General features: G+C 37.4%; 1 protein-coding gene across 1 annotated transcript in view; it reads right to left on the reverse strand.

The window, feature by feature from the left end:
• The window catches only part of adgrv1 (adhesion G protein-coupled receptor V1), a 198,323-nt gene that overhangs the window by 1,118 nt on the left and 173,568 nt on the right, over nt 1-23,637 (reverse strand). The window contains exons 86-89 of the mRNA XM_031893453.1: nt 12,086-12,243; nt 10,045-10,166; nt 3,033-3,224; nt 1,041-1,194 (exon numbers count right to left, since the gene is read on the reverse strand). Of these exons, the coding sequence (XP_031749313.1) occupies nt 1,041-1,194; nt 3,033-3,224; nt 10,045-10,166; nt 12,086-12,243 (626 nt within the window). The remainder of the gene's footprint in view (nt 1-1,040; nt 1,195-3,032; nt 3,225-10,044; nt 10,167-12,085; nt 12,244-23,637) is intronic.

Here is a 23,637-nt window from a genome sequence, read left to right on the forward strand (position 1 = left end):
CTATACACAGTTACAATATGGAAAGACTCCCTGAAAAGAAAAACTTAGGTGCTAAGCTTCTTGGATAATAATCCTGATTGACTGGCAGCTGGATTTTTCCTTTTAAGATAGGGGTTTTTTATTCTGCAGAACACCACGCCTTAATGCTACTAAAAACTTTTAGATAATAAAAAACCACAAAGATTGCTGAGCCATAAACCTGAATACATTTTAGCTTAGCTTACACTGAGGCTTGTTTATCAAAATTTAATTTTGCTAGGTATTTTTCAATCCAATACCAAACCCGTATGTTTGCTTATTTATGAAAAAAATAAGAATGTAAAAATATCAACTGAATAAACCCATGAAAAAAAAATCGAAGGCCTTGAATTTGTATTATACTTGGTTCCAATGGGTCAAGCTCTAAAAAAATTTAAATTGAAAAAAATAGGACAGCTCCCACTGACTTCAAGCTTTTAGATCCTGAAGTGGTACATCTGAGTTTTTTTATGATTAATAAATATTGAAACCATAATTTGAATTTACAAGTTTTAGTGGAAAAAAATTCAAATCACGGCAAAAATTCAAATTCAAGTGTTGCTAAATCACCCCAAATATTACATAGTTGGCCTCATTTAATAATGGTATAATGGTTATGCAGGTCAAAAGTATAAAGTATATGTCCAGGGGAATCTTGAAATGCTATGAAAATCTGTGCAGCTAAGTGGAGGAGCTTCAATGCTGATGAATGTAAGATTTGGGGATTTCAAAATATCCAGCCTGCTTATACACTTAATGGGACTAAGTTAGACAAAGCCTTGATGGAGAAGGGCCTGGGAGTTCAATTTTCAGATGAATTGTAATTTAGCACATACAGGTGTCATAGCTATAGTTATATTGCTAATATATATATATACACACACACACACACACACACACACAGTACTAAGTACAATCATTTTGTTGTGTGTTTTTATAAGCATCCTTTCTAAAGAAATGTATTGCATCAACTTTATAGCAAAAGGAAATGACTCTTCACTTTCTGACCTCAAATCACCTACCTGCTTTTAGAACAAATATGAGATCATCAAATTCTTGCAGTTCCTCATCGGCTACCAGTGAGCCATTTCCGTAACCCCCTGAAGTAGTGAACACATTGCCATTCTGAGGATCTTGTTTAATTTCTTGGCTACCAGACCTTTCCCAGTCAGAAATCTAAAGTGGACAAAATGGAGGAAAATGTCATTTTAAACATTGAATTCAAAAAGATCTGCACGTGCTACCAAATAGAAGTAAGAAGAAGTTTATAATGTGTAACATATTGTGAGGTACCCTGAAATATAACAAGGAGTCTTCTATCTGTTAAGGTTAGGCAAACATGTATTACCTTTTGCAGTTATGTGCTGTTTTCTTATTGATCAGAACAGCATTACATTCTATGGCGTCAGTGGGGAATAATGAAAGAGCTGGGAAGACAGGAGGTCTCATTCACTTTGGCTGGAAATGCAGGAACACTTAAGGGGCAAAATTACACCCCTTAGTGCTCATCCTTAAAACACTTCTGGCAGTGGCCTAGGGCAAGTTAAGGGATGGGTAGGGGGTGGCAGGGGTGATGCCTATGTTTTGGAGGCATAAATATTATGTACTGCCTAACAGAACCCCATGTAGTGTGCCAGTCCACATGGGGATAACAAATAGACAAACACAGCTCTTATCGTGCACCCCCCTTAGGAACTTTTTTCATGTGTGTGTGTCTGTCACTTTTTTTATATTTAATTGTGGCTCATGGGTAAGCCTGCCCTAGGGTATATTTAATGTAAAAGGAATGAAAACCCTTGATAATGTAGCCATACAATGCAGATTTGCTAGTTTGTCAAAATCTCCAAATGACAGAATCTTTGCCTGATTTAGCCACCCCACTCTGGGCCACATCAGGATAATACAACTGATACTGATCAGGCTGGCCATCGGGAAGACCTGTGCAAATATAACTTGTCGATATTAAACTGTAAGGCAGTGGGTCCCAAACTGTGTGGCTGTCCCTCTAGGGGGTCCAGAATTGTAGCTGGGGCTTAAGATGGCCATACACGCACCAATACAATTGTATGAAAAGCAGTTTCATACGATTTCCGCAGTGTGTGGGCTTCGAATTATCGTCCTGATCATTTTCATTTCATGGCGATCAGTGGTGTCGTCGATCAGCCAGGTTAGCAAATTTCACTCAAATAATGATAAAATCTGCACATTATTGTGTATCTGACAATATCCTAGGGGGTCCTAAAATGGATGTCACTCCATGGATGTACATTTGGCTTTATTCTACAATTTTAGTCTGAATGTTAGTTTTAGATTTAACAAAAACTAGATGTCAGTGGTGGGGGCTTGAGAAAAAAAAGTTGGGAAACCACTGGTATAATGTAACATAAGTAATGCAGACTCTAACCAACAGGGCACCATGATGTACAGAACAGACAGGTTTTATCAAGCAATGTTGTTTTAAGAATCTAATTCAAATGTTGCTGGACTACAGCTTTAACCTTTGATAATACAATATCTTGTTGAAGAATTTTACCAACTGTACCACAGCAATATTTGGGCAAGTTATAGTTGATTAAAAGATGGTACCATTCAAGTATGGAGTGTAAAGGACGAAGGTAGAAGCCAGTAAAGCAATAGAGTAAACAGAGGATGCTAGAGCCAAGCACAGAGCTTAACAAAAGCAGTAAGAAGTGGAGTAGGAGGTAAACAAAGGGAAAGAGACAGACCTTACCTGGAGACAGTGAATACACCTATACTAAGTTTTCTATAAGATCTAAAAAGCAATAAATCCTACTGTTTCACAAGAGTGATTTTCTCTGCGGCACTCCGGAGAGGTTTTATTATGACACATGCAGAAAATGAAGGTCGATAACAATGTGATAGGAAACAATACGGAAAAAAGAAGGTTGTTAGAAAAGTACTGAAAGTGGTTTATTACTATTTGACGCAAGCGTCTAGTCATTTGTTTAGCAGAAGGGAATGAATTGATGTCAGCACTGTAGGTAGCGCATTACCTCCTCCATTGCACTGATAAGGTTTTGTGTTGACTTGCTGATCTCGCCCCCAGCCGGTGGCATCCCACTGCTCGGTGTGAAAAAGGCAGATGCTTGGCTTCTGTGCCCATCCCCTTCTATACTGTAGCTGGCTTTCACTGGGCAACACAGTTGATTGTGGAGGATAAAGTAAACCACAAAGACATACAGACCCTGAAATAAAAACAGATTATGGATAAAGTTAATACAGTCACAGAAATTAAAGAAAGATGAATAAAATAAATACAAAAATATTGACTACTTTCTTTACTGGCTGTAGAAAAACAGAAAATAAAGCAATAACCACAAAATATAGACACTTCCAATGTCCATCTATGACAAGAAGGACAATGTGTTTAGTGAGTGACACAACCTTGGGGTTGATTTTTTTTCCACGGTTCAAGTTTTTTCGAAGTATGGTTCAAAAACTCAAATGTCTGATATTTATTAAATGCAATTAAACTCAAAAACTCAAATGTAAAAATTCACCATCGAAAAGCTTGTGAGTTTCTATAGAAGTCAATAGTTCCTTGCTCCTAACCCTACTTGAACCTTCTAATTTCTATTTCTTTGTCCTCTGTCCCACACCTGTTAATGAATGAAGCACTAAGCTGTTTAAAGTCTGCCTTATGGTTTCAAGCATCTTCGTGTCATCTATCATTTACAGTATTAAGTGGCCCTGTCTACAGCGATGAAGAAAACTATGTGTAATATATAGCTCTCTGCCACAAGGCTGTGATTTAATTTTAAGAGACAATGAGCAGCTTGAATGCAGAGCTAATCCCATCATGTGTTTTGTACAAAATTCTCAGAAGTGATATGAGTGCTGCCTTCAGGCACTTAGTGGAATTAGAGAGAGAATAATGGTTGGGTTCCAACCTATGGTAAAAACAAGATCACGTGGAATCCACCCTGAGAGAATCCAGGCTTGGAGTAAACAAGTCTGACATGAGCAGCATTCGCTTCTGTGCTGCAGCTTTGCTTACTGTACCCCCTTATTAAATGTACCCCAGTATGTGCTAAATGTAGAAATCAGATTAAGCTCTGTGTAGGGAAATCATTGCTAGTAGCAGCCATAGCCAAGTACTTAGGCGAGGGGTTTATAAGTTAAATACTTAAATACAATAAACTGATTAATTTTGCCTTATGATAAAAATACACATAAAAATGCCTGAAAAATACCCTCTTTGAATGAATTTAGCAATAACAGCTATGCAAGCTTTCTGCCATTTCTCATGAAGGTTTGGTACCTTGAAACCACAGTTTGAGTGAGATTTAACTGGTTACAAGGAATGCTATGCCACCTTCTATGTGAATAAAATATCTGGATATCTATACCCATGTCTTTATTGAACAATTACAGAAAATAAAGGCAATATAACCCTTATAAATACTGCTTTTTCCTATAAGTATTAAGTACACGGAGTGTGGGACTTTTACAGGTATGTGAACTACTATTTAAAATTTCAGTGCATGGGCTTTTCTTGATAAGAGGTCTATCAATAATGAGGACCTACATGCATTGTCATTTATAGGTAGGAATTACTCTTCATAGAACAAACGTGAGGATATTTGAAATAACTGCATTCTAGAGTGGGCAAAAATGCTTTTTTGTGCCTTAGCTTTAATGAGCACATAATCCAAAACATCAGATTGTATTAAATGTGTTCCCAGTAGAAAGCAATAGCTATTAAAACATGTAAATACTGAAAAATACTTTTATTTAGATTTAGACTTTAGTTATTCTTTCTCTACTGAAACAGTCTAGCAAGCAGAGACTGAGCAGAACAGAAGTGTTTATATTCACGCATTTGCATGGTTCTTGCCTTGTCTTGTACAGCGCGTATGCTTAGGTAAATCCCCTACTTTGTAAGGCAAATGTCTCTTCATCTTTCCTGTCCCCAAGGGAATGTGATAGGAGACAGGCAGGTCTGTGCAAGAACTTGTTTTTCTAAATGAAATACTGTAAGTCAGTCGGGTTAAACATCCCACTCACTATAAGCTATGGGTATTATTATAAATCTGCCTTGGAGAGCTGCTGTTGTCCTTGAAAAGCCCAATTTCTTTGGGCAGGACTCCCAATAAACCTACATTTGTCACACTACACTGTATTACACAAGCAATAACAGTAAACAACATATGAAAAAGTACATGTGGAGGCAGATTAACTAAAATTACTACTATTACTATTTTAAAATTTGAATAAACTTGTTTCCACGAATGTCTTATATTTATTAAAAAGTCTGAAGTGAAAACGTCCGCGCGGGAAAAAGTTGCGAACTCCAAATTTTTTTAATTTTTTCACCGAAACCTCTACTTTTTCAAATTTTCGCACATAATACCAGTGTCAAGAAACTGAAAACCTTTAAAGTTTTGAAGCAAAGAAGTATCCTCCAGGGAAGAGAGGGAAAAGAATCTCAGCAAGTTTTACTTTTTAGCCGTTTCTATGCATAATAAATCTCGAAAAATTCACGTTTTTTTAGGGCAAAAATATTTGAATAGGGAAAAAAATTAGTAAATGACCCTCTTAGGTCAGATTTACACATCTCCTGACAAGCAGAAAAGTTGTTCCCTCGCTAATTACTGATATCAGCATTAGTTGTTACACGTGCAAACGAGCTATAAAATATTTTACTCTAGGTGCAGATTTCCCATTGGAATCTGTAATAAGAAATTTTTGAGTCAATAATTAGAATTTTGGCAAACTGGTGGCAATTATAGTTATAATAGTTTCACAAGCTCAACATTTGCAGATATTTTGAAAGGGAAAATATATCCTCTTTGTGTCAGTACACAGACATATTGGATTCCATACAGGGGTGTCAAACTCAATCAAATAAGGGGGCTGAAATCTAAAACACAGGCTAAGTTGCCGGCCAAATTTTTTATTAAGATACTGTATGGTCAGGCACAGTCACAGTGCAGTCAGGCGATTATCGTTGAATGGTCAGGCACAGTCACCAGGGGCCACATAAAAGAGCCAGTAGGGCCATATTTGGCCCCTGGGCCTTGTGTTTGACACATGTACCATAGAATGAAATAAAAACCGCTGTAGTCTGTGCAGCAGGGGCCAGTCCCCCCCCCTTAAAGGAACAGTAACACCAAAAAATGAAAGTGTTTTAAAGTAATTGATATATAATGTACCGTGGCCCTGCACTGGTAAAACTGGGCTGTTTGCTTCAGGAACACTACTATAGCTTATATAAATAAGCTGCTGTGTAGCCTTGGGGGCAGCCATTCAAGCTGGAAAAAAGGAGAAAAGGCACAGGTTACATAGCAGATAACAGATAAGACACCATTGTATTCTACAGGGTTTATCTGTTAGCTGCTATATAACCTGTGCCTTTTCTTCTTTTGAATGGCTGCCCCCATGGCTACACACCAGGGTTTATATAAACTCTAGTAATGTTTCTGAAGCAAACACAAAACTTTTACCAGTGCAGGGCAGCAGTACATTATAGTTTAATTTATTTGAAATATATACATTTTTTGGTGTTACTGTTCCTTTAAGATTACAGAGTGAGCCAACCCCTCCCTCACCTTGTTCCATTGTGAAGTGATGAATTGTGGGATCTGAAGTCCTTCTGCTTTCCAGAGAATCTGTGCAGCACCCACTAAAGAAAGCAAGTCCTAAAATCACTTCACAATGGAACAAAGTGAGGGAGGGGTTGCATTACACTGTGAGCATAAGGGGAGGGGTTGGGAAATAATTTGCACAAGTGTCATGGTTTCCTTTCAGTCAGTGGAACTAGGTAAGTCTGTATAAAACAAAAATATAACTATTTCTGGAAGTTCAAATAGTGTTTATGCACCTTTTCTACATAAACCCAACTCAATGAGCTCATGTGAAAAAGAGTGCTATATTTTCCTTTAAAAATCATCAGGGAAATTCAAAAAATAATTCCTACTTGAGGAAAGCTGCCAATTTTATTAAGTTTCAAATGGGAAAAAAAATGATCTTAAAGTGAAAGAGGTCTACATTAACCTTAAAAGGATTGTTTACTATTAAATTAACTTTAAATATGATGTCGACAGTGATATCCTGAGACAAAATGCAACTGGTCTTCATTTTGTATGGTTTTTCAGTTATTTAGCTTTTTGTTCAGCAGCTAAAAGTTAACTAAAAGTTATGATGCTGCTCTCAGTGCCCCCAAACCAGGTAGGTATTTTTGAATTCCTGACTTGGGGGCAAGTTTTGGTTGAATAAAAACAAGATTTACTACCAAATAAAGCCTGTAAGATGATAGTGTGCATAGAGGCTACCCAATAGCAAATCTTAGTCCTTAAGCCGGCCATACACGCACCGATAATATCGTACGAAAGATATTCAGTGCTTGTATGGCAGGTCAAAGAGGCGACTGATATTTCAAAGGCTGCGGATATCGGTTGACTCGTCGATTGATCAGGTTAAAAGATTTTGATGGCAAAATCTATGTCCAGGACTGAATCGGCAGGTGGAGGTAGAATTTCTATTGTTTCAACCTCCATATCTGATGATTCAGCCCTGAACGTCAGTGGAGGGTGGGAACGATCTTTCATGCGACCAATGGTCACATGAAAGATCGGAATTGCTAGGTGTATGGCCACCTTTATTTGGCACCTCCATGAACTTTTATGATGCTTGTGTTGCTCTCAAAGTCTTTTTACTGTGGCTCACGAGTAAGAAAGTTGGGGACCCCTGTTATAGATGAACCTGTTTTATACAACTTTTCAGTTGGTATCCATTATTTATTTTCCATGTTTTTCTAGCTCTGCCCAGCCTAACTGAAGCTGGCAACCAAAAAACAGGTGTTATTCTTATTATTTATTGCACATTCTTCTTTCTGGCAGCAGACGATTCATCTTTTATTTTGATTTCAAAACTGCCCCCTGGTTGCCAAGGTAATACATTTGCTTGTTCATATAAAGGACAAGTGCTATATATAACAGATAATGATAACAGGACCACTACTTAAAACTACTTGTGGTCAATATGCCTTTTGTGCCATTAGGCTTTCTGAGCCACTCCTTTCTGAAAGCTTATGTACAAGGCACGGCATGAAAGGTCATTTGAGGATTTCCTATGAGTAATTTCAATGAGGTGACGCACAAACATTTAATTTTCTGTGAAATAGCAACATTCCACACAATTAAGCGTTAAATTATTTTTTCATGTATTTGAAACTGAAAAAGGCTACTAAGCAAATAAAGACATAGCGTCTCATGCCTGAGTCAATACTTGGAAAATCATGGAGACTTTTCCTGAGAATTCTTTTTTTACCTGACCCTGATGTTTTCTTTTTCTGTATGTAGTTTCCTTATAGTTTGTCCTATCATTTGTTTCTAAGACAGGCCATAAACACAAGTACATTGGAAATAATATTTATGTTTTGGCGAGACGTATTTAGACGTGTTATCACTTTAGTGCTGCTTCACACAAAACAGAGAAAGTTACAGGAAATCATTCGCTTGGAATTCATTTGGTCTGAGAAAGAGACGTGTGTCCCTTTGCTTTATCTATGGGAATTTCAGCAGGTCTCCTCAGGGCATTTGGATTATTGCTAGTTATTGGGATATTATGGGAAATTCAAAATGCTTCATTAAGGATGTATTTTATTAAACTTTAGTTTATGAAAGCAGGTTCTGCTGAGAGAAAAACTGTATAGTCATATAGATTGTAAGCTCTACAGGGCAGGGGCCTCCATCCTCTTGTGTCTTTGACTCTTAACTTATTGCAACTGTATTTATCTTGTATCTATCTGTATTTATTGTTGTACTTTGTATTTATCTACTATTATCTTAATAATCCCCTGTTTGTATTAATGTATTCCACTGTACAGTGCTGCGTACATAAGTAGCGCTTTATAAATAAAGATATACATACATACATACATATATACATAGTAACTAATGCCATTGTTGGTCATATCTAAGGCAAGTTGCTTTTATCTTCTGCCACCTATAGAATGGAATGTAAGTCTAAGCCATATTTATTAAAAGTTGCTTTAGCTTTTTTCAGGTGTTAATTATTGCTAATAATAACAGTTGAATTCACCTTTCACCACCAACCTTAATTAAGTTCATTCAGACATCACATGCAACAAGACTTGGGTAGAAACTGATGGGCCATGTATGTGGAGGCTCTGGAGATGCAGTTCTACCAACTCCTGTATGAAACTCTGTGCATGCTCTAAAAAGGCCCATTAAAGGAACAGTAACACCAAAAAATGATAGTGTATCAAAGTAATTCATATATTATGTACTGTTGCCCTGCACTGGTGAAAGCTGTGTGTTGGCTTCAGAAACAATAATATAGTTTATATAAACAAAGCTGCTGTGCAGCCATGGGGGCAGCCATTCAAGCTAAAAAAAAAAAGGAAAAAAGGCACAAGTTACAGAGCAAATATGTTACGCACAGTGTCCGAAAACCCAGAACAAAAGCCAAGATCCAGGTCAGAGTTCACTGTTCTGCCTATAACAGCCACCTTTCACTTTGGGAGGAGCCCTCCGCTACTCGGGTGCCGCCAGGACTTATGTGAGAGAACCAGAGCTAATGTTCTGGGCAGGCAAGGGAACCTAAGCGTTACTACGGAATCAGAAGGAGGCAAAGTCACAATCAGGCTGAGGTCAAAAACCATACTGACAGCGCGGTACAAAATCGGAATCCAAAGAAATGATCAAATTCAGTCAAAAGGGTCAGGACAGGCAGGAATCATCAAAGTCAAGAACAGGCAAGGTCAAACACAGAGTAATCAGGCAGGAAACGCACCCAGGAACTTAGAAAAACAGAACCTACGTTGGGCGATTCGAAATAGCGCACGGCACCTTTAAATATCTGAATTTTGTGCCAAGTGCGATGACGTAATACAGAGCGACCAAATAAATCACGTGCGAGACCGACGCATGCCCTGGAGAATCGTCATATTGTGTTTGGTACATTTACACTTTATTTTTTAAACACAATAGTTAGAATTGCATTAAATGTTTCTTGGGGATTCATGGAAAGATAACTTACCTGCAAACTGTTGAAAATAATAAAGAGAACCAACATCCAGAGGTCCCTGTAGGCCAAGTGCAGTCCACCCCAAAGCCAGGTAAGAACAGTTAAAGCAAAGAGGTACAATATCAGTGGGATTTCTGGAAAGGAGACAATGTTGGGTAATTAGAATCATGAATTCAACTCTAAAATCAAATACCATTGTGATTAACAATGGGAAGTACAAAGACAGCAGTCAAAATGAAACAACTTCCATCATTTTAGTACAATATATTACTAAAAGTGGATTTTCCAAAAAGAAAAAACAAGAAACAACTCCCATTCTTCAAAACCCCAGGCTGGTGAAATGTAGGAAATGTAGGAATCAGAAGCAAAGTGGGAGGATGCTCTGAGTGTAGCAGTGAGGGATCAGCCAACAGAACAATAGCATAATTAGAAGTAATATAGTCCCAAGCAAAAATCTATATTCAACTCTCCAAATCCTTGTGAAGATGATCTGTTTTCATTCATATTTTAAAACTATTTCATTGAATTTCCATTGCTAAATACTTTATAGAAGACGTAATTCCTACAAATGATAAGGCTAGAATGATGTACATAGGGCGTTATTTATCAACAATGGGCAAAATTGCCTGTGGGCAGTAACCCATGGCAACCAATCAGACTGTTGCATTTATTGTTCTTTCTACAGCTGGCTGAAAAAAGCCAATCACTGATTCGTTGCTATGGGTTACTGCCCACAGGCAAATTTGCCCAGTGTTGATAAATGAGCCCCCTTGTGTTTTGGGCTTGCTGTATAGCCTATAGGAGGAGTGCAGGAGTGAAGATCCAAACCATTACAAATCTACAGTTCAAGGGCTAAATTCATATAAGTACAGCAGCTTTTGCATTGTATAGCTTGTCAGTTTTAAAAATATATCTTTGCCAAGTCTAACTTGGCAACCATATAGTTCACATGGCTAAATATTCATTTGCAAACCCCATGGTCACAGATAAACTGAAGCAATCGACATGTGAAACTAAACTTATAACTGATCATAGATGTATAAAAGTTACTGCAAGCTATGCATGTATTTTAACTGCTGACTCTCAATGTACATGTACTTTATGAGTTTCAGTTATACAGGGATGATAGATAAAACCTAGGTAGTTTCAATATGCATGTAGCATAGGGTTACATATCATTATAATCGAAACCAAATAGAAGGATGCCTCTTCAACAACAAATACCACAAAATCAACAAAGTTTGTATTTGTTAAAATATGCTTTGTACAGTATGGCTGAAGAGAAATCCGTGCAGCCTGCAGCAACCAAAATGTTTAAATAAAACATAATTCTTGCTACTTTCCTCTCTTCTTACTTTTGTTTTCTCTTTCCTTTCTTTACTGTTAATATTATTGAATTAATTTTTATTTGCTACAATTGAAAAAAAATATACATAAAATTTTTTTTTGATGGGCAGAAATAACCTGTTTGGGTTAAAAATTAGCTTTATTTGGGGGGTTGTAGCTGAGTTGAGCTTAGGGAAAATATGTAATTCATGAGGCAGAAAGTGAAGAAGAGTAAGTTCTGTAAAGAACATTGGTGGCACAGCCCAATGCTGTCAGAGGCCATTCTACCTCTGGGCTAGTACTGATGGTTGAGTGCATACAATATGGCATCTTATTGGGGTTTAGATTTCCTTTAGAATTTAAGTGATGCCCTAAGTGTATTAATACATTTTATACTATTCTTGGGGCATTCTTTTATTTTAAGGCACACCATGACATGACTTTATATCACTAATATGTGCTTTATTATTATAGATATATTAATTGCAATAATATTAATAATAATTAGATCCCCTCCCTTAAATCCCACTAGGGAGGTAAAGATGTCCTAAAACATCATGCTTCTCATAATACTACACATGTTGGGGACAATGATCCCTTATTACTACAGGAATCAAAATTATTGCCCTTAATCCAGAGAAAAAAGGGAAGGATGGGCATCGCCAGGACCGCTGTGCTCATCTCTCTGCCAACATTCAAAAACAATAAGAAATCTGCAAGTCTATACCTGAGGCATTGGGTCTTCCTCTGAACACATCATCATATGATTTCCACTGCTGTGCCACCTGATAAGCATGTATGAACACCACAAGTACCACCACAAGGCACACTAATGGCAACAGAACTGCAGTAGAGAGGGCTGCATACATATTTGGAGTAAAACACCTGTGTCAAAGATACAACATAACATATTAGCCATTTCTCTTCTCACCCTTATTTCAGTAACCTTATAAATATGTAATCTAAAACCCAAATTAACATAAGTATTTTTCCTTCTATTTATCCACCAACAGCATTCATTTAAATAATATATTGAAACTGCAGGGTCTTTATTAACTTTATTACATTTTCTGTATGTGTTAAAAAAAAAACAATACATTGACTCTTTGCTTGGTCCTGCAGTGCCTGAGGATTATTAGATCTTGATGAGAAGATGTTTGCCCTGTACCTGTGCGGCTAATCTTTATTGGCAATCTATTTAAAGGCAACATTAATGTTCTTTTGGAGCAGTTATAAAATGTTCATTGAAGGCATCTGGTAATTTTCTTGTTAGAGCTGCCTGTTATTATAGACTATGTGCTATATTTCTTTATGACATAATACCATGTAAATAAGATAACTAAGCAAATAAAGAAAATTAATGTTTAACCTGTACCAATGTTTTGCTCTACATGTAAATCCCAGGGATTTCCAGTGTAAGAACATGGCTAATGGAACACTGCACTTTGTTACACAAGCACTTCCTTTTAAAAAAGCAATGTACCCTATATACTTAAGCCTTTTCTAAAATGTTTTCTTAAAGGGGGGATATCTGCAGCCACAAAACAATCAAATTAGTCAATATTTTGTGGGGGTTTTTGGCAGGTAAGCAAACATTGGGTTAAGCCTGTCATAAACATGTTATCTGACCAAAAATCAGCCAGAGCGGGCAGGTTTACAAAACCTCAATGTGTTCCAGTTGTTTGGCCTGAGGGCTGAATGATCAGAACAATCTGATAGCGCCCACCTCAAGGTGAAGATATCGGGCAAAGATCTGCTCGTTTGGCGAATCTTTCAGTGTATGGCCAACTTTAGCTGAACACAAAAAGGACTAATACCCTTCCATGTATTAATAAATGCTAATAAATATTTAGGAAAGAGAGGGGGCTATGTGTAATATGGAAGACTCAAACACAGATGGGGTATATACCATGAAGTGGGGCTGCCTCAAGCAGGCCATACAAGTAAAGATCTGCTCATTTAGTGAGGTGACCAATCCAGTGGATCTTTCAGTAATATACCCACCTTTAGGTGGGCAATAATGATTAATCCAATTGTTCAGTCATTAGGCCGACTGGATCACACTGATGGGATGCAGACTGATGGGATTAGAACCACATCAACACACTAATGTGGTTCATCGCTCCTACAGAATTTTCAAACTTGCCTGATCAACATGTGGTTGATTTTTACCCAGATATCAATCGAGGAGGCCCATCTAAGGGCCCCATACCTGGGCCAATAAGCTGCTGACTCTGCACCTTTTATTAGCTCATGTATGGCCACCTCTAAATTCTGTCACTAACTTCTAACCCAAGCAAACAGACTCCCTGACAGATAGGTATCTAACCACATCAATACAGCAACTATTAACAACTGTTACGTTTGGTTATACAGGTTACACCACAACTGAGCAATGTTATCATATATATGTCCCCATATTTTTGTAATATTTCAGGCAAGGTACATTATATAAGTTCATCTCAATAATAACATAATTGGCTATTAAGTAGGATAAACATAATTTTAATGATTTTCAGTTCTTCTTTATACATGCTTTCTTTTACTTTCCAAATAGCCAACACACTGGCCTTCCATCCCCCTCTCTATGCCACTAATATTTAGAATCATTTGACACTGTTTCAAGTAAATTTTATTACTTTCGGAACCATTACTAAAAAGTTGTAAGTGCTTAAAGAAAGCTATCCAGTTTTAACCGCCTTTATTTATTTATTTGAAACAGATATGCTGGCATAGAGGAGGCCCACTTGTGGTTATACTGCAGTACTAAATGTTGATGATGAAGAGCGTAAGACTCACAGATGGCCACCATTAAATACTGGATGGTGTGGGAAGAAAGTCTACTATAGAGCTGATCAACATAATATATGTATGATATTTTAGATTTGCTAATGTTCCTTATTTGCACAGATAGCAATTGCACAGTATCATTTTGCTTGAGTGGCTGTGCCTTCCAAGTAGCTGAACAATAGGGTTGTGTATTGCAACAACATTTCTTTCTTAGGACTAAATATGTTTGTTCTAGTAACAATAATTCAAGTTCAATCTTATTTCACTCTTACAATGTTCATGTTTTGAGCAAAAACACAGTTTTTAAATTTATTAAATAAAAGGAAGGACTATGGTGGGTGCCCATTAAATGGTTTTACTTCCTCACGACAAACATTATTGTACTGTCAGTGATACTTATACCACGGTAATAGCATTTGTGCAATCTATGGGCTATTGATTGGATCTCTGTGCTCTGTGACCTTATTACACTGGAGGTGCAGAATGGTAATACAGGTATGGGACCTGAGGTTTTCTGGATAAGGCATCTGGTTTATGGTTTTTCAAAAAAAATAATGTAAACATTAAATAAACCAAACAGGATTGTTTTGCCACCAATATGGACTCATACAGCTTAGTTACCATCAAATACAAGGTACTCTTGAATTCCTGTTCAAAAAGCAATTAAAATTTGAGTCTATGGGTAATATACCTTCTGTAATTCAGAGCTTTCTGTATAATGGGTATCTGGATAATGGATCCTATACCTGTACCGTACTTGTATAAAGGAAATACTTGAAGGGATAAAGGAGAAGGATGAAAGCAGGTGCTTCTATATTGGTGTGGTAAATGGTTTACAGCAACAAAGGAGTTAAGTACAAGCTAGGGATTATGTGTATTGCTGGACTTTCCCAGAACAAAACAATAATCTTTTTACTACTGTAGGTCATAAATTTTCTCATTCTGGCATCGGGAGAGTGCCAGCACCACATAATTTACATTTCTGGGTTTCAACAACTAAATTCCAGATAACTGGGTCTCATTTATAAAACATTGTGCAAAATTGCAGAAACCTATAGCAATCAATCAGTCATTCATTTTTTTTTATCCAGCTGCAGGCTGAACATTAAAATCAATCATCTGACTGGTTGCGATGGGTAACATACGAGTTTGAATCCCGATATGGCTAAAATTCGGATTAGATACGATAATTTCTGATGATCGAAAATGTCACGAATATGCTTACGATAAAATCGTAATAGTCACGATAATATTGTATTGGTGATCCGAAAGTCACAAAATGTTCATATCCAAATGATCGTAAACGGCAGGAAAACCTTTCTGACTTTAATCCTTCTGTGCATGTTTTTGGAAGCCTCCCTCTCAATGGCACTCTGCAGCTCCAACCTGGCCCAAGGAAAGTCATGATACCGAAGCTTGAATGACAACAATCGTACTTTGATAAATGTGCCCCTTAGTGTGTTTATGTAGAAACACATGAGGCTCCTAGACAGTGTGCAAAGTGCAAAAAGCAGGCTGGTGCACCCTTCTTTTGCACTTTGCACACTGCCGCCCTGCAATTTCTGCAGGTCTCTCTGATCCATAACATAGTATAGAGACCCGTGGATTCCCATATAGAAGTGTGCTACACAGGAGTACTCCCCTGCTTCTGTAAAATATACTGAATTAGGGTGCCAAACAGCTGCTCTTTGCCTAGAAATGTAACCAATAATTCTGGAAAGGGAACTCGCCTTTATGTGACCTTAGGCCTGCTGTAGCTTTCTTTATTGGGATATGCCATGTAATAATGGCTAACAAAGAAACCAAAAGAAGAACTTTGGAAGTTGGCTAAACATTTATGTGTAATGAACAATTAAATTGGTTTTAAGATATTGCATTATAGTCACCAAAGTGTTTACCTAAAGAGACAAGGAATTACCCAACATGCCACAGATGTCTAAACATGCAGAGATGAAGAAACACGCTTTAGTTTGTGCCTGTTGTCTCAAGTAAAAGATACCAAAGATTTAAGGATGTTGCGCAATGGCTTTTATAAAACAATTGGGAAACAAGTATGTTGAAAAATATAATAGATGCATTTAAACCAAAGCTTTAAGCAGTTTAGGGGAAAAAAACACAATCTTTTTTTTTAATCCCAATATATTGTGATATGAAAATATATTCCTTACAATGTACATTTTCTCAGATGGTTTTGTTGCTTGATTTACTTTAGCACAGTAGTAACTATACAGTGTAATAAAGTTTGTTCTGGAACATCATGGTGTGATTGTTATTGTAAGTAAGGTAATATCCTTAGCATAGTTGGTTTCCAATGAGCCCTATATCCAAAGTATCCTAGGCCTGCAGGACTAGTTAAATGGGCTAGTGTATTGGGTCCTTGTCTATTCTTTGGATCTTTAGCAACTCAGCTATATTAAAGTAAGCATCTAAGATGTTTGATAAAGTGCATGTTTCAGACCCCAAAATGGACAGTTGAGGGCCTCAACCCTATTCAATTTACCTTAAAAACCTAGGAAACTCATTGAACTATACTTTTACCACTGCCAGTGTGGGCTCCATCATACAAGAACTGCATGTAAAAATCACTGGTACTTTGCAGAAACCATCCAAAATATGTTTATGTGAATTTGTATACATTTCCAAATATCCTTATTTGTGTAAGTGTTCATTATTGCTAAAAATAAATGCCGTTTTTGCCCTTAGTCCCATTCATTTAAATTATTCTTGGTTTAAAAGTTTGTAACTTGATGGAATCCTGTATAGGACAATCTTGGCTCCTCCTTTCCTAAGCATGTTGTCTCACCACACAAACAGTGGGAGGGTGATGCCTGCATGCAATACCTGCAGCACTGCATTCATGCAATAAGCGCATGTTCTTTCACTTGCATGCAAGTGTGCTGGAGAAGGAAAGTGTTGTTTACATGTTTTTTTAATGTTGTTATAATTAAACCTTCCTTACTAGCCCATGTAAAATACTACACCGAGTCTATTATTTCTTTTATTAGTTTTTTGTATTCCCCCCGGCCCTGCTTTACTGGGGGGCTCTGGCAAGGTGACTTACATTAATTCTGCAGTGCATGTAAACCTGGGGAAAGGCAATCTTTCAATAGGTTGGAGTATGTACTACAGTTTACAGTAGAGATGCTGTCATCTAACCCCATGTAATAAGGAAGATAATGATCCAATCCTCTTTGTTTAGGGCTAAATTCTTCCCCATTGCAACCAATCAGATCTTTGCTTTTGTTTTCTAACTTTTGTGACTGCTCAAATCTAATTGCTGATTGGTTGCTATGGGCAACATCACCAGTGATTTTTTGTCTCCAGTGTTAATAAATATGCCCCTAAGTGATAATATAAAAAAAGGTCTCAAAAAGGCCTGGAGTGAATCATTATCTCCCTCATGACATGTGGTTGGGTGCAACTTCTGATAAAGGAGAATCTCACCATTCCTGGCCAACATTCCTGGCTTTCTAAACATTAAGGTCTTGGAAACCTCTAGAAATGCTAAACTGGTGGTGGAGTTGAAGGGAAGATTCTGAAAAAAAAACGAAGGCCTCATTTGGAAGTAATTCCGTCATAATTCCCATTATTAAAGGAACCTGTTAGTATCACTCTCAGAAACCTGGTTCTCTTTGTGGTTCCCCAAAACCAAAGTATTATTATTTAATTTCCCGCAAAAAAAAAACAAGTTCCCAAGATTAAGGAAATGTTTTTCTTTATTGTTATTGAGGTTAACTTATTGCTTATTTCCTTAACTGGTTGTTTGTGCAACAAAATCCCCTTATCTCACCTGTTGGAGGAAACTCCCTAATAAGGTTGCATTCTTCATGACTATTGCAAAGCCTTCGTGCTACTTGCTAATCCTTTCAACAAGCAGTCAGCAGTGCTATGTTTACATTCTGAATGAAAATGCAACAGCTTGTTCTGACCCAGGTATTGGGTTTCCATGTTATGAATAACAAATTCTTCTATCCGTGTATAAAGTAGGATGTGTGCCTGCCTGCTTAAGGAGGTAACCCATGGCCTGACTAACTGAAAAAATAACCTAAGGGAAATGGGCTGGCACACATCATGTTGACTGCAAATGGAAATGAATTATAGGAAATCCAACCTACAATTTTAATTCATTTGCTGTTTTACTGATGACCTTAAAACACCCAATTATTTATTTATTGTAGAAACCAAAATTGATTAGTAAAATTGAAAGGTATATATTACCATACCTTAATATATCATATTGGAGTTTTTCAATTATGTCTTCCTTCTGTATAACTTTTACTTTGGGATCCATACGCTTACAGTGAATACAATGTCCCCAATACAACATATATTATTGTTCCTTACCGTGTGACTATGCATTTTCTAGCCACATTATGTTTAACATTGTGCACAGTGGCTTAACAGTGGAAATTATCCATTAATAAAAGCTGATTAAAGAGTACCATTTAAGGTAAGCCTAAACCTTCTGTTGAGAAAACCCTAACCCAAATTCTGTTCAGGTCACAGTAACTTAAACCCCTTTACTGTAATGGAGCCTAAGAAAGGCACTAGGTGTTCTTAAATGCGCATATACACTATGTCAAAGGAAAACTACACCCTCAAAAAATGTAGGTCTCTATTCAAATATATTGCATAAAACATTTATATTTCATAAAAATGAACTGTTTTCATGAAAATATACCTTTTTAGTAGTATGTGCCATTGGGTAATCCTAGACAGAATATTGATAATTTAGGCACTAAGGGCCACCTCCTGGGATCATACGATTCATGGCGCACACAAACCAGCCAAGGAACACATACATGCTAGGCCAATTAATGGAAAGAGTTCTGGCTTTTACTCCCACACTACTTCCTGTTACAGTGAGAGCTGCATTATTTAATGTCAAGTGATCTCTGAGGGAGCACACAGCCCAGCACTAAATGGTGGCCCGATGTAAAAGAGGTAAAAGGGCAATAGTTGTTGATCTATCTATCTATCTATCATCTATCTATCTATCTATCTATCTATCTATCTATCTATCATCTATCTATCATCTATCTATCTATCTACCTATCTATCATCTATCTATCTATCTATTATCTATCTATCTATCTATCTATCTATCTATATCTATCTATCTATCTATCTATCTATCTGTATATATTTCAGTTTGTTAAGATTCCTTAATACAACACTTAATATCTGTTGGTTAAGTCTTCTTTTAGGGGGTATAATTTTCCTTTAACTTGTTAAGATCAATGGATAATTGCTCATTCAAGTAAAAATGACAATTTGTCATTTGTCAAAATACCAGTGTTCCAATCCTGAAAGCCAAAAAATGAATTATTCAAATGTGAAAAAGGTTTGTCCCTTGTTTAATAAATCCGATCCCTGGAGATGGTTACGTAGATGTCTGAGACAGCTCTAAAGCTTTGGTATCTGGTATCAGCATTTGACTTTTCAGCATGATAAACAGGAAGTCACCCAAGCTGGTTTCCAGCAAAGCAACTCCACAACGGCTTCTCATTGGCTGGATCTGCTCTCACTGTTGCCGAGCAAAGTTAAATAAGGAATACCCGAGGTGATTCTTGTTTCTCTCAGACTTGTTTATACCGAAAGTGAGACGCTGAGACAAACACGCCAAGTTCTTGTGTAACCCCCACTCTTGGGGAAACATTTCAGGGCTACAGATCACATTCTTCTATGTGAAAGATTTTGTCTCTGAACAAAAGCATAATGCTTTCTTTGTCTCTGAGAAATGAAATGATAATAATAATGATGATGTTTTCTTGCACTTGGAAATTTGCCATTTCATTTTGCACCTAGTCCAGAAAAAGTATATTTAGATGATTATGCTGTAAGATTTCCAAAGTCATAGGAAAGGTGAGAAGAACTCGGCTTGTGAGGCAGCAGGGAGAGCAGGCTGCTGTATTGGTTCTGGGAAGAGGAAAATGGGTTGGTTTGGGGAGAGACTCTCAAGATTAGGGGAGGTTTTTCTTCAATCATTTAGTTATACATCATACCTGCCCCTATTATATATTGTTATACTGCAGCGCTATATATTATTATACTAATCTCAAAGCACTTGAAGTAAGAGGATATCTGCACCCTGTGCCTCACTCCATATTCCAAATTTGGTATAAGGTGCAGAGCACAGTAAGGGTGGGCACAACACAGCCCTGTACTTTCTGCTTGCTATTGGGCTCCATAGCGCAGTGCACTATATCTGCCTCTTATAAATACATAGCTACTAAACACAAGCAGAGTATATATGGATTAAATAAAGGTCTCTGCACTCCATTACAGAGCACATAGGCATGCACCCATACAGCAACTGGTATTTGGAATTGTTGAGGTTTTGTCACATAATAAACACAACAAATTTGAGCTTTTTCCCCCGCAACAAAATCGAGTTTTTGGCGTCAAAAAGCCCAGCCTGAAAAAATTGTGCCTTATTAAATGACCTCCCCCCATAATTTCCAGCCTGTTTAATAGAGATGTAGCGAACTGTTCGCTGGCGAACTAATTCGCGCGAACATTGGGTGTTCGCAAGTTCGCAAACTTTTAGCGATGTTCGCAATTTTGGGTTCGCCTTAGCTGGAGCCAAATTTTGACCTCTCACCCCAGAGCCAGCAGATACATGGCAGCCAATCAGGCAGCTCTCCCTCCTGGATCACCCCTGGACCACTCCCTTCCATATATAAACCGAAGCCCAGCAGCCATTTTACATTCTGCCTGTGTGTGCTTGATGAGTTAGCATAGGGAGAGAGCTGTGCAGGGGTTTGAGGGACAGTTTAGGTAGCTTTGCTGACTAGTAATCTACTTTCTACTGCTCTGTATGTAGCTGCTGTGGGCAGCTGTCCTGCTGATCTCATCTGCTGTAACCCAATAGTCCTTGTAAGGACTGCTTTTATTATTATGATTACTGTTACTCTTCTTTTCATTGTGTACTGCAGCTCCGTCTGTGTGTGTTGGAGACAGGTGTGCTGCTCATAGTAGTGCACCAGCACCAACCACACATTCACATAATTTGTTTTTATTTGTGTTTTTTTACTTTGCTACTGTAATTTATAGAGCCCAGTGCTATTAGTCTAGCTGTGTTGGGGACTGGTGTGCTGCTCCTAGTAGTTCACCCCCAGCACCAACCAGAGATCACTTTTTTTTATTAATTTTTTTTTTATTTTTTATTTAACTTACTGTTCTTTAACGTGTCCAGTGCTGTTTGCTGTTGTTCATAGTAGTGCACCAAACACGTTACACATAGTAGTGACATTGCATTGCAATAAAATCACCTGAGCGACGTTTTTCCACCAGCAATAATATATTCCGTATCCACTACTGCGGCGTTTTGTCTTTGCGTGTGAACCGGCTGTAACCTTTACACGACTTGATTGGCCTACCAAACCAATATCTGGCTTAAAATCAAACAGATATGAGTTGGACAGGTTTAAATATCTTGTTGAATGGATGACTGCATTGGCTCGTTGATGTGGTCCTTGCCCTGCATTTCCGTCATTATGATCCAATTGTTTGGCCCTAGGGAAAGATCCGCTTGCTTGGCAAGGTCGCCAGCGTAGGGCCAGCTTTAGCTGTGTGTCTTTGAGTTTAGGAAGTCTTTTTTTAAAGCTTGTAGGACATTACAAAAAAGAATAATTGAGTTATTTCTGGCTTTTTAAATGATAAATGAATTTCTACACATGGAATCTATAATTATTCAGCAGCTTTGTTTCTTCGCTACAATAGGTTCTCACTGAACAAAGATCTGGCAAACAATTTGCTATTGTATAGCTTTACCAGCTCTGCATCATGGGTAATGTGCTATTTAAAATGAAATCCAGAACAAAATCCTTATTTCAAATTGAGCTTCTACTGTTTAATATCAGACACCCACATGCCACATTTTTAGCTCAAATATAAATTACATGGTTAATTGTGCCTGAATGAATAAACAGTTCAGCCTCTGAAACATTTCAGTTAACATAATGTTTTTCAGGATAATCATTTCTTCTGAAATTCAAGTTTTATATAAAAATGTATTTAGCACTCACATATTTTTATGTAAAGGTGCTCAAACCTTGACAGAACTTGTCTGACTTGTATGTAAAGCTATTATCAGGTTTACTGATATACTTTTACTGATATACTTTTACTGATATGCTGATACTTTTACTGAAAGCTGAAGTCAGTGAAATAACATTACATTCCAACCCCTAGGAAAGTATATTTCTGGGCCCCACCACCCTGGAGGAAGTAAGGGGTGGGCATGAGGCTGCAGTAGGGTGGGAGATTCTAGAACTGCAGGCCCATCCACCCTTCCTGCTACTGTTGGCTCTAGTGCTGTCCCCCCCCATTCCTTTTGGACATTGGCCAACTAGGCTAAAAAGCCTTATGCATAATGAGGTGAAGCCATATGGACATATGGTCCCAAACTTGAAAGGCAAATTTACACTTATAAGACTGTCACGTAGTTAAATTGTTCAGCAGAAATGTGTATTTCAGGATGGCCAAATGACCAAGACATTTACTAGGCTGGGTCAACAATCACTCCAGTTCAATATATTAGTGGATTATTTTGCATGCATTTGAACTAGAGGTAGATTGGCTATGGTGTCATACTTAGTCAAAGTCATATCTAAGATATATTTGGTCAGGAACAGTTCAGGGCAAAAATGAAACTGGGCAAAATAGACGAAATAAAAAATATTTCTGATATAGTTATTTAGGCAAAACACTACTTCCTGCTTTCAGCTCTCTAACCTCTAAGTTAGTCAGTGACTTTAGGGGGGGGGGGGCACATGGAACATAACTGTTCAGTTAGTTTCTGAGCACGCAGGTCTGATTCATATGCGATTCGTTATGTCCCATATGGCCCAGCCTCAAGTCACTGATTGGTTACTGACTGCTAACAGCTTAGAGAGCTGAAAGCAGGAAGTAGTGTTTTGGCCATTATGTTAGACACCTGCTCACTCCAGCCTTTATAGATTACATTTTTGCCTAACTATATCGAAAACATTTTTTATTTTGCGCAGTCTGTCTATTTTGCCCATTTTCATTTTTTTGCTGAACTATTCCTTTAAAAGCTCCAAAAACCTATTATATAGCAGTTAATTAAGCATGTATGGATATTTTAAAGGGGTTGGTCACCTTTTAGTTACCTTTTAGAATGATGTAGAAAGTTCTGTTTTCAGACAATTTGCCAATTTGCAATTGGTCTTCATTTTGTATTATTTGTAGTTTTTGAATTATTTCACTTTTTGTTTAGCAACTCTCCAGTTTGGAATTTCAGCAGTTCTAGCAACCAGTAAATGAGAGACTAGTTGATTTATAGAAGAGGATCTGAATAGAGAAAAAAGTAATTAAAAGTAACAACAATAAAACTGTGGCCTCACACAGCAATAGTTGTTTGGCTGCTGAGGTCAATGATGACCCCCATTTAAAAGGTGGAAAGAATCAAAAGAAGAAGGCACATAATTTAAAAGCTATAAAAAAAAAAATACATAAAAAAAC

The sequence above is a fragment of the Xenopus tropicalis genome, chromosome 1, assembly GCF_000004195.4.
Source record: "Xenopus tropicalis strain Nigerian chromosome 1, UCB_Xtro_10.0, whole genome shotgun sequence".
In the NCBI taxonomy this organism is placed as follows: Eukaryota; Metazoa; Chordata; class Amphibia; order Anura; family Pipidae; genus Xenopus; species Xenopus tropicalis.